General features: G+C 47.8%; 1 protein-coding gene across 2 annotated transcripts; it reads right to left on the bottom strand.

Moving 5' to 3' along the window:
• Positions 1-867: 867 nt before the first annotated feature.
• LOC126547197 (gamma-aminobutyric acid receptor-associated protein-like 2) lies at positions 868-18,155 on the bottom strand. Of its 2 annotated transcripts, none has more exons than XM_050195094.3 (4): positions 17,693-18,155; positions 12,728-12,783; positions 8,803-8,975; positions 868-1,954 (listed from the first exon to the last, which is right to left on the bottom strand). In XM_050195094.3, exons 1-4 carry the CDS (start codon positions 17,757-17,759, stop codon positions 1,831-1,833), a joined length of 420 nt encoding a protein of 139 aa, XP_050051051.1. In that variant the 5' UTR covers positions 17,760-18,155; the 3' UTR covers positions 868-1,830. The 2 variants fall into 2 exon arrangements, with proteins under 2 accessions (XP_050051051.1, XP_050051050.1); XM_050195093.2 differs by lacking the exon at positions 17,693-18,155 and adding an exon at positions 13,474-13,528.
• Between the last annotated feature and the right edge of the window lie 297 nt (positions 18,156-18,452).

Here is an 18,452-nt window from a genome sequence, read left to right as displayed (position 1 = left end):
TCCGTGGGCCGATCCCTGGGATGGCAGTGTAAAATGTGCCACAGCGTAAGTGCCACTGGGTTTTTGCTGGCTTTCAATGTAACATCCTTTCTTGTTATAAATGTAAACACTACAGAACAATCTCTTCACAACCGTCCCCTAGAGAAGTTAGTTACATCAAACAACTCTGCAAATCACGAATGCTTCGCGTTACCTAGACGCCAACTACAGTCGAGTCGGCGAGATTTTATCTGCCACTCCCAGTGGCGACTTTTTGGCGTCGTTTTTCTCCGGAGCATTGCTCTCGAGCTGCGTATCGCTCTTCCTGATCGCAGGAAACTAATCGGCACGCTTTTTATATTTCCTACAAACTGAAGGTTTCGTGAGCTAAATGTTTAGGAAAAAATTAAATTATGGGGTTTTACGTGGCAAAACCACTTTCTGATTATGAGGCACGCCGTAGTGGAGGTCTCCGGAAATTTCGACCGCCTGGGGTTCTTTAACGTGCACCTAAATCTAAGCACACGGGGGTTTTCGCATTTCGCCCCCATCGAAATGCGGCCGCCGTGGCCGGGATTCGATCCCGCGACCTCGTGCTCAGCAGCCCAACACTAAATGTTTAGGAAGTCGAGTTCAATGTGTTGCACAGCGCGACTCCGCGCCTTTGTTTGCAAGTAATTAGGAATTCAGCTTTCATGCTGAAGACAAGTGCTCAATGTTTCCACGGTACGTTACTGAATCTACGCTGCACGCGATGATGTATTTCATGGCGCAAGGGCCAGTCATGGCCAACGAGTGCCAGGCAATGGAAGCCCCGAAAGGTGAAAAAGAATCTGCAATAAGTAAGTAAGACAACAAAATCGCAGTGAATGATTTGTTGCTCGTGTGGACTTTTTGGGCTGGTCGCATTCTTTATTTCTCAAGCACCATTCACATCCGAAACAAAGGTGAACAAAAGTTGAAGCCCTTTCGAGTATTCACATTAAAACCATTGCATGAATGACAACGCGCTCGGAAGAAGAGAAATGAGCAGACGAAATCGAACCCTGCACTTCTGTTCATATAGTTGAAAAAACCTACAAATCTGACCCAGATCTTTTTTGTCATTTGTGAGAACTTTTGTTTAGCCAAGATTCATTCAGCACTGATCGCCAGTGTTTTGCGGGTGTTTTAATACTGATTTTCACGGTGGTGCAGAAAGTGGCAGACGGGACACATGGTATAGCACATTTGAATCTATAGCGCACGTGTTCGCAAAGGCAGAACGGAAACGATGCATTCAAAAAATCAGACGCTGCGTACGCGACATAAGCTTAAAATGAGCACATAACACTGAATATGGCGCCCGCGCTCTTCCGTGCGGGCGAAAAAAAAAAAAGCATTGGCGGAGCCACGGATGCTTTGAAAGGAATGGTGACCGAAAGCCTGGAACATAGTTTCGCCTGGTGCAATCTGGAGCCAGCTGATAGCCTAAACGTTTAAGCTTGCCAACCGATTGGACTGGTCAAAGTTTAAATACAGCACCGAGAGCACCGAGGTAGGAGCTGTTAGGCGCGGTTCTAAACACTTCGTGGTCATTTCCTCGTGCTTGCGCGACACGCAGCGATGGAAACCCGCAAGCACATACATTAAGAGCTAATTTTATATGCGGGAAGCTGCCATTTTTTGATGTCGTTTTGTAGGGGATGCGCAAGGGGCCCCGCGACACGAGAGATAAAAAAGAAAGAAAGAAAGAAGAGCCGCCACAGAAGGGTAAGCGGGAGTATTGTTTTAAAATGGAGGCGGCCGCTGATTGTGCACCGCGAACCACAGAGACGAGCAGCGCGCTACGAGGCACGCAGGCACGACAGTTCAAGTCTGTAGGGGCACACTTGCTCCGGAGCGTAGGCCGCCGAACGTGTTTTCGCCGCTGTAGGCGAGGTAGAGGAAGCCGTCGTCGTCGTGGTACGTGGCGTATAGGTCTCCCATGCTGAGGCTGCGGGCAACGAGAATTGCAGTCAGCGACGAGCACACTTTGCCGGAAACACTTACGAACACTCTGCAGAATCAGAATAGGCCACCAGACTATATATATGCACCGCGTTAATCTTTACTGCAGGAGCGATGCGCTAAGTAGGGGGTGGAGGCAGTGCGGCGCGAGTCAGAACTGTTGCTCTGTCCGGCTATAGTGAATGTATACATACGCTACAACCACTTTGCTGGCGTCACAGCCTTTCCGGTGGAAGTGATCGGGCGTTAACGTAGGAGACGGGGTATTAAAGGACCTATATTTCATGCAATGTTCCTTCTTGAAGTAGCACGGGAAATGTCATTTATAGGCTAAGAATGTGCTCCTATTCCTGTGGCCATGCGCGCCAGTATAGCACGCGCGTTTATGCTGTTTGTACGCACACGCGTATGTGTGCACGCTTTGAACTTTACGGGTTCAAACGACACTCCCGCACAGGAAAACTTGCGAGTAACGAGCTTGCGTGGAAAAGGGGAACGTTATTCTCCAGACAACACTAGCAGGCTAGCAGTGTGCTTCAAACAAGTAGTCGCGAACCGCATGCATAAGAGTTGCTCGTGTCGGTTTCAGGACGGCCACCGATTAAGCGCACTTTCAGGGTGTCTACCAACTGGGAAAACAATTCTCAGGGATTTTGAATAGTATGGAAATACTCAGGGAAAACTCGGGGAACTTGTGCTTCTTCTAAAATTAGCTGTAATTTTACTGAAAGGGAACGAAAGTCGCGTTAATGCTGGCTCGAGTAACAGAGGAATCTTAACGCATCGTCTTTGACGCCGTGTCGTCGGTTGGAGGAGTTGCCATTGTATAGCCACCGACTGATTTTCCGGACGCCCGATAATTCGGATGGCTTCGCGGCACCACCACATATCCATAGAGTCAACGTATAAGAACTTCTGAAATTTCGGACGCAAAAACCCTTCGCCGTCCCATTTTCCGGACTTCTTGCCTTGATCGCAGGTCTAAAACGGCATTAATCAAAGCCACCACCGCCGCAATTTTGATTATCCCGCCGCCTCGAACCGGCGCTCTCGCACGCAAATCTGCTGGCAGCCTTAGCCACCACCGCGGCAACGCTAGGCCTAGCTGCTTTGACGTTCGCTACCAAGCTTCCTGCCGTTCGGTGCCATGTTTTTCATTGAAAGATTTCGGCGCTGTCAGCAATGGCACCGACTCCGCCTTTGTAATTCTCGCGGTTGGTTTCGAAGCTCGGAAAACATGGCGCGTTGCATAATACTGTTTCCAGAATTTTAGCTTCACCTCCGTACAACAATGTTATGCGGTGAAGCTTAACAAACGTAGGAAGGGGCAATTGTCACGGAACACAGTATGTATTCCTTAATTGCACACGCGCGCACCCACCGTCTCCTGTCACAGTGCTAGCACCGATACCTCTAAGGGCACTAAGAGACATGCATTCGGACGCTTTCGCGGCCCCTAGGCAGTAAAAAAAACCGGACGTTCACTGTACAACTGACCAAGGGGATGCTTCAAATGGTCCGTAAGGCGAACGCGCGGCGGAAGGAAGACGAGAACAGAAAGGACTGAGGAATGACGCATTGAGGAATGAACGGGAAAGTAAGCGTGCCGCCGCTTCTTTGAAGGAGCTTGAGCTAATAAAAAAAAAAAGTCACCGCTCAGGCATTCCTTACAGGTGGTTAACCAGCGAAGCTGAAACGTGCGGCCGCGGTGTTTATCACTGGGTTAATTCCGACAGTTCATTAAACGACGGCTTGGTAGGCTGCCGGATCATCGGTACGCAGCTGCTGCTTGCGCTCGGCTGCACGAGCCTGTTCTTGTGTCCGGGCTGCAGCATCGACATGGCGTAGACGAGCTCGTTCGCGGTGTTGCTGATCGAAAGCTTCCTGCTCCTAAGGAGTACGTATGACGCGTGGCCTACCCATTTCGGAGCCAGAGAGGCTGCTGCGTGTGCTCTCGGCTGCGACGGAGAGCAATGACGGGAATACTGGCGCAGCTACTCCACCACTATATATAGCAACGTCATGTTACCTGGCCCAACTGCCATCAACACTGCCTAGATAGCACAAGGCCTGCTCACTCTGATCCGTCATGTTATGCTAGTGGACCGACTGCCAAAATACAATGGGGATGCTCCCGAGTAGGCAACAGTGATTTTGACGTCGCCGCTTTCGTCACGCCAGCCTTGGGAATGAAATTTCTGGGCCAGTAGCATGACGTAGTGAATAGGCCTTGTGCTATCTAGGTGGTGTTGCTGCCACAGAATCTAACGGGGATGCTCCCGAGTAGGCAACAGTGATTTTCACCGCTTTCATCACGCCAGCCTTGTCAATGAAAATTTCGGGCCAGATAGGGCGACGTCATGGATCGGAGTAAACAGGTCTTGTGCCATCTAGGTGTGTTGCAGGCACGTACCCAGGATTTTTTTTCGGGGGGGGGGGGGGGGGGGGGGGCACCACCTTCATCATCATCATCATCATCAGCCTGTTTTATGTGCACTGCAGGACGAAGGCCTCTCCCTGCGATCTCCAATAACCCCTGTGCTGCGCCAACCGATTCCAACTAGCGCCCGCGAATTTCCTAATTTCATCGCTCCACCTAGTGTTTTGTCGTCCTCGATTGCGTTTTCCTTCTCTTGGTACCCATTCTGTAACCCTAATGGTCCAACGGTTATCTAACCGGCGCATTACATGACCTGCCCAGCTACATTTTTTCCTCTTGATGTCAATTAGAATATCGTCTATACCCGTCCGCTCTCTGATCCAAACCGCTATCTTTCTCTCTCTTAACGTTGTGCCTAGCAATCTTCGCTCGATCGCTCTTTGCGCTGTCCTTAACTTGCTCTCAAGTCTCTGCCTCATATGTCAGCACTGGCAAAATGCACGGATTGCACACCTTACTTTTGAATAATAATGGTAAGCTTCCAGTCAGGAGCTGGCAATGTCTGCCGTATGCGATCCAACTTATTTTTATTCTTCTGTGAATTTCCTTCTCATGATCAGGGTTCCCTGTGATTAATTGACCTAGGTAAACGTACTCCTTCGCAGTCTCTAGTGGCCGACTGGCGATCCTGATCTCTTGTTTCTTTGCCCGGCTATTTATCATTATCTTCATCTTCTGCATATTAATATTCAACCCCACTCTTACACTCTCTCTGTTAAGGTCTCCAATCATTTGTTGTAACTCGTCTGCTTTGTTGTTGAATAGAACAATGTCATCGGCAAACCGAAGGTTGCCGAGATATTTGCCGTCGATCTTTGCTCCTAAGCCTTCCCAGTTTAATAGCTTGAATTCTTCTAAGCACGCAGTGAATAGCTTTGGAGAAATTGTGTCTCCCTGTCTGACCCCTTTCTCTATAGGTATCTCCCTGCTTTTCTTGTGTAGAATTAAGGTAGCTGTAGAACCTCTGTAGATATTCTTACGTGAAGGACGAGTCAGTAAGACGAGAAACTATTTACAGATAATATTTACAACAACGGTTGCAGCGCTGACCGGTTAGATTCACAGCGCGAGCCCAGTTCGTTCTTCCTCCTCTTTTCTGGAGTGATGGCGCCCACGCGCATCGGTCAAACAAACGAATACCAGTCGCATGTAGCAATACTTTCCAAGCTTTTTACGTAAGCGTTCTGTACTCCTTGATTACGTAGTGCCTCTACGATTGCTGGTATATCTACTGAATCATATGCTTTTTCGTAATCTATATAAGCCACATAGAGAGGCTTATTGTACTCTGCAGATTTCGCGATAAGCTGATTGATGACATGGATGTGATCCATTGTAGAGTATCCCTTCCTGAAGTCAGCCTGTTCCCTTGGTTGACTAAAGTCCAGTGTTGCCCTTATTATATTGGATATTATTTTGGTAAATATTTTATATAATACTGGGAGCAAGCTAATGGTCCTATAATTTTTCAATTATTTAACGTCTCCTTTTTTGTGCATTAGTATAATGTCTGCATTCTTCCAATTTTCTGGGACCCTTGCAGTCGATAGACACTTCGTATAAAGAGCCGCCAGTTTTCCAAGCATTATGCCTCCTCTATCTTTGATTAAATCGACTGTTATTTCACCTTCTCCCCCTGCTCTTCATCGTTTCATGTCTTGCAGAGCCCTTCTGACCTCATGGCTAGTTATAGGAGAGTTTCTGTATCCTGTTCATTACTGTTTCTAAGTGAGGTATCGTGACTCTTCTGGGTACTGTATACAGGTCAGCTTAGAATTTTTCCGCTGCTTTTACTATATCTTCGACATTGCTGATGATATTATCCTTCTTATCTTTTAGTGCATACATCATGGTTTGTCCTATGCCAGGTTTCTTTACTGATTTCAGGCTGCGTTCATTTTTTACGGCTTCTTCAGCCTTTCTCATGTTATAATTTCGAATATCAGTTATTTTCGCCTTGTTGATTAGTTTTCACAGTTCCGCGAATTGCGTAACGCTGTGCGGCCGCCAGTCCCATACAACCGCGTAGAGCGCAGGACTCTGCGATTCTAGACGTACTGCGCTCACCACGAAAGGCTAGAAAAACACCCACATAAGCACAGCACAGAAGTGGCTACGTGAGGCGGTTCGACCGATAACTGTAGAAACGTCATTCAAAACAAGTAATTGTTCTCTACTTCCGGCGGCGTTTTCTCTACTTCCTTTTTAAATAAAAAGATGTTGATCCATAAATATTCTCATAAACAACGGTTAACTTTTTTTATTATTCGCTTTTGCTTGCAGTTTGGTTGTTGCCTTGGCTCTCTCCCTGAGTAGATCGCTTAATTTCTCAACTCCTTGCGATGTTTGTTTCCAGTTGCCAATTTTGCACGAAAAGTGCTATACAATTAGGAAAAAACAGACGAGGTAACGGACGGCAGTCATCTTGCTTATGGGTTTAAGGGTTATTGCAGGGTTTCATGATGGACGCTCTTTCACATTATTTTATTTCCCACCTTATCTAACCTATATCACGTGTATATGGTTCCGGGCATCTGCCAGCATCGCGGCGAGTCGTAACTCAAGGAAATACTGAAGCAAAGGGAAAAGTTAAACGCAGTTGGCGTTTTCTCCGGCCGCAACTCGTTCCATGAAAGTACAGACCAGCTGAGTAACAGCCGCATCCCTCTCCTAGTCCCAGGATCAGCCTAAACAAAGAAGATTGAGCTATGCGCGTGACGGTTGAATAGATGGTGACAACTGAAGGCATCTCGAGTTAATCGCGCGGGTGCGGAATCTATGAGGAAACTGTCCTTCACATTACAAGAGATGCCGATAACTACCGCCATCTAAAAGGAGTGAAAAAGGCAGCATAATGCTGACCGATGAGCAGCTGCCAAGTCTCAACATTGATCTGGCGGCGCTTTAGGAATGTTTGAGGAGTGGTGGTGTGGGTAGGGAGGGAGGGGGGGGGGGGTATGCCACTTGATTTCGGGGGGGGGCCCGGGCCCCCCCGGGGCCCCCCCCCTGGGTACGTGCCTGGTGTGTTGGATAATCGCGCGAATCTTTTTTCGTGCATGCGCTTGGGGTTGCGCCGGAGGAGTTTTCGGCGTACAGGCGACTGACAGACGGACGGACGAATCGACTAGCCATATGCAGCTTCGCTGTAGCAACAAAGTGTTGGCTGACGCTGGGATGCAAGTGTCCCTCAGCCAAACCAAAATAAGCTCTTTAAAGTAGTGAAAGGCAACACTGAGGTGTGCGCAGGCTGAGATTATGAGATTGCGCGCTGCTGAGAGTGAATCTCGCTTGTGGCAAAGTTCGGGCCTCATACCAAGCAGCTTGCCATCAGTTGATAAAGAGCTCTATTCGATAATATTTGCTTTTGTATGAATCTTTTTCTTCGTATTTGAAATTGTTCGACTCGATTTTGAATGGGTTTTACCATTTTTTTCGAAATTCGCTGGGCATTTTCCTAACCCCTTTCTTCTGTATGAATAAAATAGACACTACTCATTCAAACTGGACTAAGTCATTGTTTAAACATGCTTACTAGAGTGACAGCATTGGGCGACATGGTGTCAACCCGTCTTGACATAAAACAAAGTTCTGTGTCACTGAGGGAATTTTGCAAGGGCACTCGGGGAAAACCTGGAAAACTCAGGGGAAATTGAAAATGCCAGCTTGGTAGACACCCTGAGCTTCTAGATTAAGTGTGCAAGTTTCTTTAAATTCCTTTCTTAGCCTTCAGAAAGGCATTACCAGAAAATTAGATTTTGATATGATCTTGCTCAGTACTCATTTGTCCTTTCTGGAAGCCATTTACAAAGTGGAAAGAAGTGGTGAGATCTATGCTGCCCGGTAGACGAAGGCACATCACTGCGGTCGTCTAAAGAGATTAACTAGAACGAAATAACGTGGGTGAATAATTAGCGCATAAAATACAACCGTTGAATTGTTTGAGAATATCGCGCCTGTTACTGCTCCGGCCAGGTGCGGTAGCTATGCACCTGCAGTGCAATTCAGCCAGCGCGTGTGCAGCTGGGCCCTTGAAGATGCTATAGCTGTAGGTGATAGCGCTAAAGATTTCTAGCCACACTGCAAACTCGTATAACCACGCACGTAGAGGGTGATGTTGTACAAAAGCTTTACTCGAAGCCGAACATTACATCTGATGGAGGCCCTGCATCTGCCCGGAGTCGAGATTATGCAACTTATAGCTGTTCACAGTGAAACACAGACGAACGACTCACATTCAACACGTGTGTAGCAATTCGTTCGCGGCGACCATGTAAACAACATATGTATGGCCTATCGACAGCTTCCTCGCCTGCGCTAGCGCCGCTGTGAAACCGCGCAGCCAAGAAACGTCGCCGGACCACCCACAATCAAGCTCGACACGAAAGGAAGCTCACCTAGATTGGGGCATAAGCCGGCCAACGAAGACGAAGAGTGCCTTCTCCGGCGAGAGATGGATGCGCTTGCGCACGATCCACATAAACTGCGCCACCGTGATGTCATTGGGCACCAGGAACTTCTGCTTGTCTATGGAAGGAACGTGCGAGTTGGGCGCCCGCTCGACGATCACCTGAGGGAGAGAGAAAGAGGCTGGGCCCGCTTTCGCGCAACGATGGAGCCGTGGACTGCGCCGATTCGCAATCCATATGCGAGTTGTTTACGGCCACAAAATCTACCTAACTGTATGGTATTAACAGAAATCACGAAACAGTAGATCTGCCCTCCCAAAGACTTACGAAATACCGCAAGTTCGCGATATCGTATACGTATATGATACTGCCAAACCCACAAGGCTTTGTTGGGCGGACAAGTATGTTTGGAAAGCACGGCGCAGATGGTCCCGCTTCTCTATGAGACAAGGACAAGTTGGACTTGGCTTTTGGCGCACTACAGAACAAAAAGCTCCGAATCAGCAACTTGATGCCCTGTATGAAAGACTACAGCAAAAAAGGAAAAGTGTTCGGAATCCTCGTGGCTTCGAGAAGAAAATTTCTGCAAAAGGCATCGAATACTATACGATTATTTAAGTAAGCAAATAGCCCGGCCTGCAATCGATGGGCGTTCATCACTCATGTGCTGTAGACGATGTCTTTTTCGATACCCTTTATTTTTATTTATTTAAGAATGATGTAAGCCCTTACAGGCTCATACAGGAGCGGGTCACAGGCAAAACAAAACCTTGTGGGCCAAAACGGGAGAAAGCAATGAAATGCAGTAATTGTTACTATGCAAACAAATAAGATGCAAACATATCGAACAGATCAAAGAAAACAGTGAAAGGCAGATAATACAGGCAAGGGGGAAGAGCTGCGAGAAGTGCAGGCGTGGTGGTGAACAATCAAAACAGTTGCGCAGCACAACGCTGTAGCAGAGCACTGAACTGCAAGCAGACCTACTCATAGAAAAGTGCACGTATTTTGATTTCAAATTGTTCGATAGAGTCAACATGCGCAACTACTTCTGGCAAGTGGTTCCAGGCTTCAATTGCAAAAGGAAAAAAATGAACATTTAAAAGTGCTGCAGCGCGCAGAAAAATGTCTTATGCACTTATGATTTGTTCTTTCAGAATGTTGGAAGGGTGGCCTGACGTACTTTGTTTTGTGTATGTTTATGCGCCCGTGATAAAGAAGGAAAAGAAACTTGATGGCAGTTATAAGCCGTCCTGATATTAGAGTCGGGATGTTTTCTTGTTCACGTAAAGCAGTGACGCTGGCATACTCAAGTACCGGCTGAACGAGGGTTTTTATACGCAGTTAATTTGACATGGGATGGTGCTATAGCCAATTTCCGACGCATGAAATTGAGTGGCCTGAATGCCTTTGCGCATTTGTTATCAATGTGAGTGTCCCATTTGAGGGAGCTCGAGAATGTCACACCCACATATTTTACAATATCTGATCTTATTATTGCTGTGCCCCTTATATTGTAAGTGAATATGTCAGGTACCTTTTTATGTGTAAAAGTGGTGCATGTTTTACTGATGTTGAACTGCATTCTCCACCTTTCAAACCAATTTGAAATGCTGTTTATTAAGGTGTTTAGTTTGATTTGATCGTCCAGGGACCGAACAGTTGCGTAGCAAACACAATCAGCTGCGAAAAGACTTACTGTTACGTTAGGCTCAACACATGATGGGATGTCGATGTACACAAGAAATAGCAATGGCCCCAGCACGGACCCTAGTGGCACACCAGAAAAACCTCAAGGCTCTCAGACTCAGCATTGTTTACCCATACATATTGTGATCTGAGTGAGAGATAAGACTATCAATGCAACAGTGTTAGATTCAATGCCAGTTTAAGTTTTTCAATCAGTTCACAGTGAGGCACGCGATCGAAGGCTTTGGAGAAATCTACGAATATGGCGTCTCCTTGAAGCCCGGAATTGATTATCTCTGCGAAGTCATGAGAAATTTCCAATAGCTGTGTTATCGTGGGAATACCCTTCCTGAAACCATGCTGTTTTGGGTATATCAACCTATTGGTTTCTAACTAATACTGGATTTGTTAATAAGCCCCATTAATTTACAGCAGCAGCTTGTTAGAGAAATCGGTCGGTATGTGCCTACATGCAACCTATCGCCACCTTTGTGAATCGGGATTGCTTTTGCAACGAGCTAGTCTGAAGATAATGCAGCTGCTTGAAGCGACACCGTAAAAATCCTCTGTAAGAAGGGAGCTAGTTGGGCAGCATATCGTTTTAGAAACGCATTGGAAATGTTATCAGGACCGGACGTTTTTTTGTGTGTGTCAATATTCAAGAGCAGGTTCAGTATACCTGGCTCATTTATAACGACAGCGGGTATTACTGAATTAGAGGCAAACGAAACGTCGCTTGGACGGGAAGCGCGTGTGAGCACAGATTGGAAATGGGCATTGAAAGCGCTAGCAATAGCGTGCGCATCATGTGTGAGAGATCCCGCGATTTCAATTTGAACTAGGGGGTTTTCAGGTGTTGACAGATAGCGCCAGAATTTTTGCGGCTGATTGTGCATGACGTTCGTCAGAGTATTGGAGAAAAAGTTCTCGCCTTTTTTAATTCTAACTTTAACGCACCCGACAGATGCGCGATTGCCAATGAATTGTTTTTTCCTGCGCATCCTTTGCAATTTTCTTGAAAATTGCAAAGCGTAGTTGCAGCGTATCGTAGGCGAAGCGGCACATCTAAGCAAAAGATCTGCAGCAGACCACGGAGACAAACGCGCCTCACAGCCCAGGTGGCGGAGAAACGCGTCACAGCCGACACCACCGACCGCGTCATCTAAACCTGGGAAAACGGCCGGCATGATATACCGCTTCATCGCGCACGGTTCCTGTGGAAACGAAGATACTTCTGCAAATGACATTCAGCTGGCCGTTTCGCAGTGATGCAAGTAGCCATGGGCGCAGCAATTTGTGCGACTACGTATACTAGCGCAAACTATATATAGGTATCACTATTATATACTTTTCATGATAAATTTCGTGTCCCCAGGTGAATCAACATGCAGTTACCAAAGGACCAGAAGCTTTCACAACTTTCTTATGTTAGAAACTTGCCGAGAGCTGCAGTTTAATTGAAGAAATGATCAGCCACCCTGTTATGTCTTCACAGCAAGCTTACCGAATCATTGGGATGTTCCGAGACAAGTTTAAAAAAGAACGGGCGCGGAAAGCTTTTCTTTTTCTTTCTAGCTTCAGTCATATGCAGACGACACGATCAGCCTTCCTAAGCGCTTTCGAAACGAAGTTCTGGGCAAGCCAGTGCATGATTGAGATTTCAAGCTCGCGATTAGCCGAGGAAGAGTTAGGACGATAGCGTCACCAAGTCGACGATGATACCTCACGGTCAAAGGCATGTTCGTATTTTCCCTCTGCCTAATAGCGTTCGGGCCTAAAAACGCGGGGCGTCACTAAAGGTCAGCTTACATTTTTTTTTTCGTCTGCTTTGATGTACCCTTTCATGTCTATGCATAGAGAAGTTGCAATACGTCGTACTTTAGGTCACGACAACCGCACGTACGAATTCCGAACAGCTGGAAAGAGAACATTCGCTTAAATGAAGTTCGCTGCCCTAGACGTTGCACAAGCATATACCATTCATTTCGAACGTTTTTGGGCCTGGCCACAGCTGACTCCGAGCAGGTCAATATGCCAAGAAGAAATTGAAGCTATACTCTTCCGTACCCTCTATGTCTGTTGCGAAACGCCAGCAGTGCCACACTGGCCCCACTACACAACGCTTACGTGCAACAGCTAAGTATAGCAGCAGTGGTCACGCGCTTCCTCAAAGGCGCTGTGTTCAGAGGTGCAAGGAGCAGTGTTTCATTGCAGTGGTACTTACAGGAATACGTTGCGGGTACTTCTGGAGGATAGCGTCCGCCTCTTGCTTCCTCTGCTCTAAAAAAAGATGAATAGTAAGAGCAGCGATTGTGTGAGTATCAGCGCGAGGAAAGAAAATCATTGCAAGAAGCCCTGAAAGTTGGTCGATATAGTCGACACGGAACAGTTACGCCAGCGCACTTTTAACGAAAAATAAATAATATTGTTGACGAAGCAGTCCGATCTCGTCCCCTATAGCGTAGGCGGAAAGTTGCTTTTTCTCATCTGGTTAGCCTCCCTTTACTTTCATTCTCTCTCTTTTTCTTTTTCGGAGGCTTATTTTAGACATCCCTTTTAACCGAAATGGCTGCTCTGGCCTGGGTAGCAGTCTGCTAATTTTGTTGGAGTTTTAAAAGTAAGACATACCATTGCCTCAACATTAAGGAAAGAAACGAAACAGGGAGAAACAAATGCAGGGCTGCACGTATAGCAAGCACGTAAGCTTGCTGCACGTATAGCAAGCACGTAAGCTTGCTGTACGGTTTGTGGGCTTGCCTGAAGGGCTCTTGACCTCCAGCCATATGCGAATGGGCCGCGCCCGCTATCGCAGCAGCGACGACTGCAGGAGTCGACACAAGGGCGAGGCCACGAACTATCGCCGGGATGCGTAACTGTTGCCATTCAACGTCCGCTCACTTTGTGCGGCCATAACCAACGAGCGCTCCATGGTAGGAAACGGCAAACAACCATCATTGGACAAATAATTACCTACGAAGAAGTCGTCCGTTTGCAGCTGCTCCGAGCGCATACGCTCGACGTCGCGTTTCAATATGCTACTAGCGCGCTGCATTGTACGTTTTATCGGCCTTATCGGCGTTCTCAATATCGAAAGGACGGCACGCGTAACCACGCTCTGAGCAGCTGCATACGCCGCTCAGCTGCATCGGCGCGAATTTGTGCGAACCTAATATACTGCCGACGGTGCCGTAGCAGATACCCGAGTTTAGCTTAACAGGCCTCGACATCATCATGACGCTTTGCAAAGCTGATTAATGAAGCATACTCGATGGGCACATATAATATAAAGATACCCGTTTCGGCATGCGCGCTACATATTACGTGGCCTACTTTAGGTTTATTTTCCTGTGTGCGCGTATGTGCGTACACACGGTTCTACGCTCGTGTGAGGAAATGCGCAATTACGATTGCTGCGCTGTCAAAAAGTAACAAATTTTCAGACGGATGACCACGGGGCTTTTTTCGTAGCAGCCGCCAGTGTATACCGCTGTTCCGAATGACTAGAGAACGAAGGGCGAAAGAAGGCCCCAAATGTGTAGAAGCTTTCAACCGAATCACCTTTCCCCCCGCTTTTTGTTTCTCCTATTAACCTTTTTACCCTCTTATTTCAGCACAGGATATGCAATGGGTATTTAGACTAGCCTTTCTGGCTTTTTCCTCCAATGAAATAAGTCACCTTGATGCTGAGCCAAGAGACTTACGTAGATTATATTGAAAACACCTGATGTTTCACACTTGTCTACGGTATGGTTTGTGCGATGAGAAATGACCCGTTCTCGCAACGCACATACGTGAGCTACATGAACTGGCGCCCACGTGATGCCTTTATGAGTGGCAAAAGCTCTCCAAACGAGACAAGGAAAGCAAAGCGAGCGTCGCCATCATTTTGTAGAAAACGTTGCGAAGACACGTATACGGGGCTACATCGCTGACATGTAGCCATACTACGCAGCAGTTTGTCAATTTGGCTGATTGGTGCTACACAGTGACGTTAGTGATTTCGCAGAGAAAGAGCACGAACACGGGAGATGGAGAATCCGTTCCGTGCGCAGCCAGAACGCACGAAAAAATGAAGCTCTTGTGCACGCCAACCTTCGTCCTCTGCATTCTCTTGCTCTCCACGTTTTTTTTTTTGCACTTTTTATCACGCTTCTTTCACTTCGAGAATAGCTCCGTTCACGAACTGCTAAAGTGGCGCAGCGATAGTAGCACCCTTGGCAGTTATTTTTCGTTAAATCACTTTCGGTGTCAATATAAACTAAACCTTGTGCTCGAAGTAATGCTTTTGTAGGCTAAGAGAATGTATCAGTAACCGTATAACCCAGAGCCTCCTTATGCGCCACAGCCGTGAAGACAGCGCATAGGAAACAATTCATAATAGCGCAAGTTTGGCAGTAGTGCCACCTGTTTTAAGCGCCACATTTGCCTGGCAAGCTGCTCGTGTACGTGTGGTGCTCCGACAATATGCAAACCCTTCAGGACACTCGCGAAAAGCGCAAGAGGTTGAGCGGTGCTTTCTTCCAGCCACCCTCGGTGCAACAAACAACTGCCGATGACACGCATTGCAAGCGTGTGATGACACTATATCAGCCCTAGTTATTGTCGGTCGAGACGCGGTACGAGATATGCAAGGTCTAAAAAAAAAATGGTATTTTGTTATGTTCTCCGGTGAAGTTCTCATATCTTGGTTTGTAGGTCACGGTGCAATAATGGAATCAGTCATTAACCTTGACAGAGCCCTCCGGAAAGACAGCGCAATAGTCAAACAGCAGCTGAATGAGCAGTTTCACGCACAAAAGCAACGGCTGGGCTACGAGGAGCGAAGTAGAGCGAAGCACTTCGTGGGTGCACGGGACATCGCGTGCCGCTCAAGCGAACGCGTATAAACAATTTCCACATTTACCTCCCGCGCGCGAGCGCTGCAGGACACTCACGACGGGCTGTGATTGCCAGGCTGCCACGTCGAACAGTCCGCGAAAAAAAAAATCGAGTGGAGTATAGCCCTTACCGCTGAATCACTTGCTCTGCAACATTTTACTGTAAATGCCGTCATCGTCTCTAACCAAGAATTCTCTTCTCCCTTGCCCTGTGCAAAGTTAGCACGAGCTCAGGCCGACCTCCCCGCCTTTCAGCAAACGCTGGATGTTTCCGCGGACTGCCAAAAATTTCATAAGTGTGGAGCAGAGCATCTCTTCTGTAACACGTACGCCATTCACGCCTGCGGACATCAGAAATTCACTGTTCCTCAAGGGACGAACTGCATTAGCTCACCAATGAAAATGTTTAGAGGACACGTCCGCAGAATTGGAGACATTCATTAGAGAAAACGTATCGATAAACTATAGGCACATGTCACGATATATCCGTTCTCGTAACGCGCGGCAAGTGCATTGGTAACCTAGTTTCTCGAAAACACTGTCCTGTATGGCCAATCACAATGCAGGAGTGAAACACCGATGCATTTTGCCGCAGATTTCGAGAGCAGATGTGTAAACAATTCAAAGTGCTGAGTTTATAGCGCACCGAAGCTGCACAGTGGATTATGAGGGACGCTGCAGTGATGGGATGGAATATGTTGACCATCTAGGGGATCTTTGACGTGCACCAAAGCGCAGAAACATTTGTGGATTCCTCCAGCACCCAACTGCGGCCACCGCGGCCGGGAATTGAACCTGTAACCTCGTGCTGCTGTAGCGGAGCGCCATAACCACTGAGCCACCTGGTGCAACGTGAACCCGAAAGTTAAAACAAAACAATGAATGGCAGTGAATATCACGTAATAACTACGCCATCAGTAACAAGGTACTTCCTAATGGCTGCCGGCGTGAATAACATGCCTCGGAAGAAATATTCTCTACAGCAGTGACTTGACATTTTTAGCAGTCTCTGCAGAAACAATAGGCATATTATAGGTTTCTTTTACGAACTGCAATTTCGCTTATATACGTCGGGTTCCTTGACAGTATATTGCAACACTGGGAGAAAGCAAAGCGCTAATCGCATCGCTACGGGACCACGAACTGGTTTGAAACAGGCCGCGCCTAGTACTGTGAAAATGACTAAGTGGATTATGTGAAGGAGCGAGGACGACACGGACAAAAGCAAACAAAGATATCTTCGTCCCTTGTCTCTCACGTAGTCCCGCGAGATTATTTTTCATCTTTGGAGCGAAGCTGTTCCCTAGCGGTGGTCTCGAATGTAACAGCGTCCGCGACGCTCCAGCGACAAATTAGTTGGTGCTCAAGTCCGTATAGATGCTTTTCGTCGGAGCACCCGAGCGCGGCGCTGCACAGAAAGGGTAATAGCACAGCATCTGCGCAGAACAAGGCACCGGAAAATGAATACTGTACGAATGCCATGTAGACGTCCACTGCTCACAAGCACTCTCCCTCGTGCCAAGAAGCACCGCAAAAATATCCCGTTCATTGCTTCGCAGTGGACCGCTCAAAGCTCTCTAGACAGGAACGTTTATTCGCGACTACGGGGCGTGGACAGTTACTTGGCTTGGCAGTGCCTGCGCGCCGCACTACTTATCCAGGAAGCGTCTGGATGACGCGACTGAAGGCTACTTTCTTTTAAAAAGCCGCCGGTAGCATTAGACATAGCTTGCACGCGCTTGCAACAGACCACTTTACGTCGAGCCGCACCAACACAAAATTCAGTTAGCCCATTCTGGTTACGTTGTAGGAGGCGTGATCCCATGCGTTCTTAAGGACTACACCATGATGCAAGAGGGTAGCTTGCGCGTGCTATGCAGGAAGGAAAGACGGAACCTGTTGCACTTTAAGAGCTGGATGAATACGACCAAAGTTTTACTCTCTCGCTCAACTTCAACTTTATTAATTCTTCTAGTATACACTAGAAACGTCCTCCTGGGCTAAAAGCTGCCATAAGCAGCTTGACTGGACTAAAGCAGCCGCCACTAAAGACCACGGCAACGCAGAATCCGAGCTGAGGCTATGCAGTACACAAAGCACGCCAGTGTTGTGACGTGCTGCAGAGCTAAGGATGACATGAGTTTGAAAGACCAGCATACGTATCCGAAGAGCAGATCCGGCGGTGCTAAAATGTTGGCGCACGCCCAAAACAACATGGGAACGCGAAGTCCCGAGCCTGAGACGTTGCGAAGCGGCGCTGGCGAGCACTGCTTCGCACGTTCACGGTCGGCGCCCGGGGCGCGCGCTCTCACCTGGCGTGTACTGCTGCTTGAAGCGGAACCGTATGCCGTCCTCAGCTGTGGCTCCCGCCCGTCGCATTGCTGTGCGCTCAGTGAGCGGCTCCCGTCCACCGCCGTCGTCGTGGGCACGCAGGGTTATCTGACGGCGATCGCTTGTATTGTTCGTCTCGGCCGCGCCGACCGCTGATAGTGGCTTTGTTTCTCACCACCCCAGGACGCAGATTGGAAACTTCTTACGCCGTCCAGCGGCCGAATCACAAAACGAACAAAACACGCCAGCGGCAAACGGAACGAGCCTCGCAGGAGCGCGCACTTCTGGCTGTGGTTCCGGCTTGTCTGCCAGAATTGCGGCCCCTATTCTCTCAGTTGGCGTTGTCATCGGCACGAGCAACTCTGTCATTATATTTGCGTATTGCGGAAAGGCGTATCGTTCTTTTTTTTATCTTTTAAATCACGTACGTCACACTGACTGACTACTGGAAACTAAAGAGTGAGCGTGTGCCGGAGCTACTTCACTGCCCCCTTGTTTGACTGGCGGCGTGCGCAGTTCAGAAAACAGGAATGATGACATGCGCAAATGGAACACTTTCTAGAGCTAGAACGAGGGACATTACGAAAGTAAGTTTCGCCATTTTTTTGAAAGGGAATATGGTACACCAGGTGTTAAAAAAACAACAATCGCCATACGAATCCACGCCCATTGCTGGTTCAACGACGGAAGGAACGTCAGCGGAGGAGGAACGACGCATGCGCAGAGCGCCGAAGAAGTGAG

The sequence above is a fragment of the Dermacentor andersoni genome, chromosome 1, assembly GCF_023375885.2.
Source record: "Dermacentor andersoni chromosome 1, qqDerAnde1_hic_scaffold, whole genome shotgun sequence".
In the NCBI taxonomy this organism is placed as follows: domain Eukaryota; kingdom Metazoa; phylum Arthropoda; class Arachnida; order Ixodida; family Ixodidae; genus Dermacentor; species Dermacentor andersoni.
This window is presented reverse-complemented; position numbering and strand designations above follow the sequence as displayed.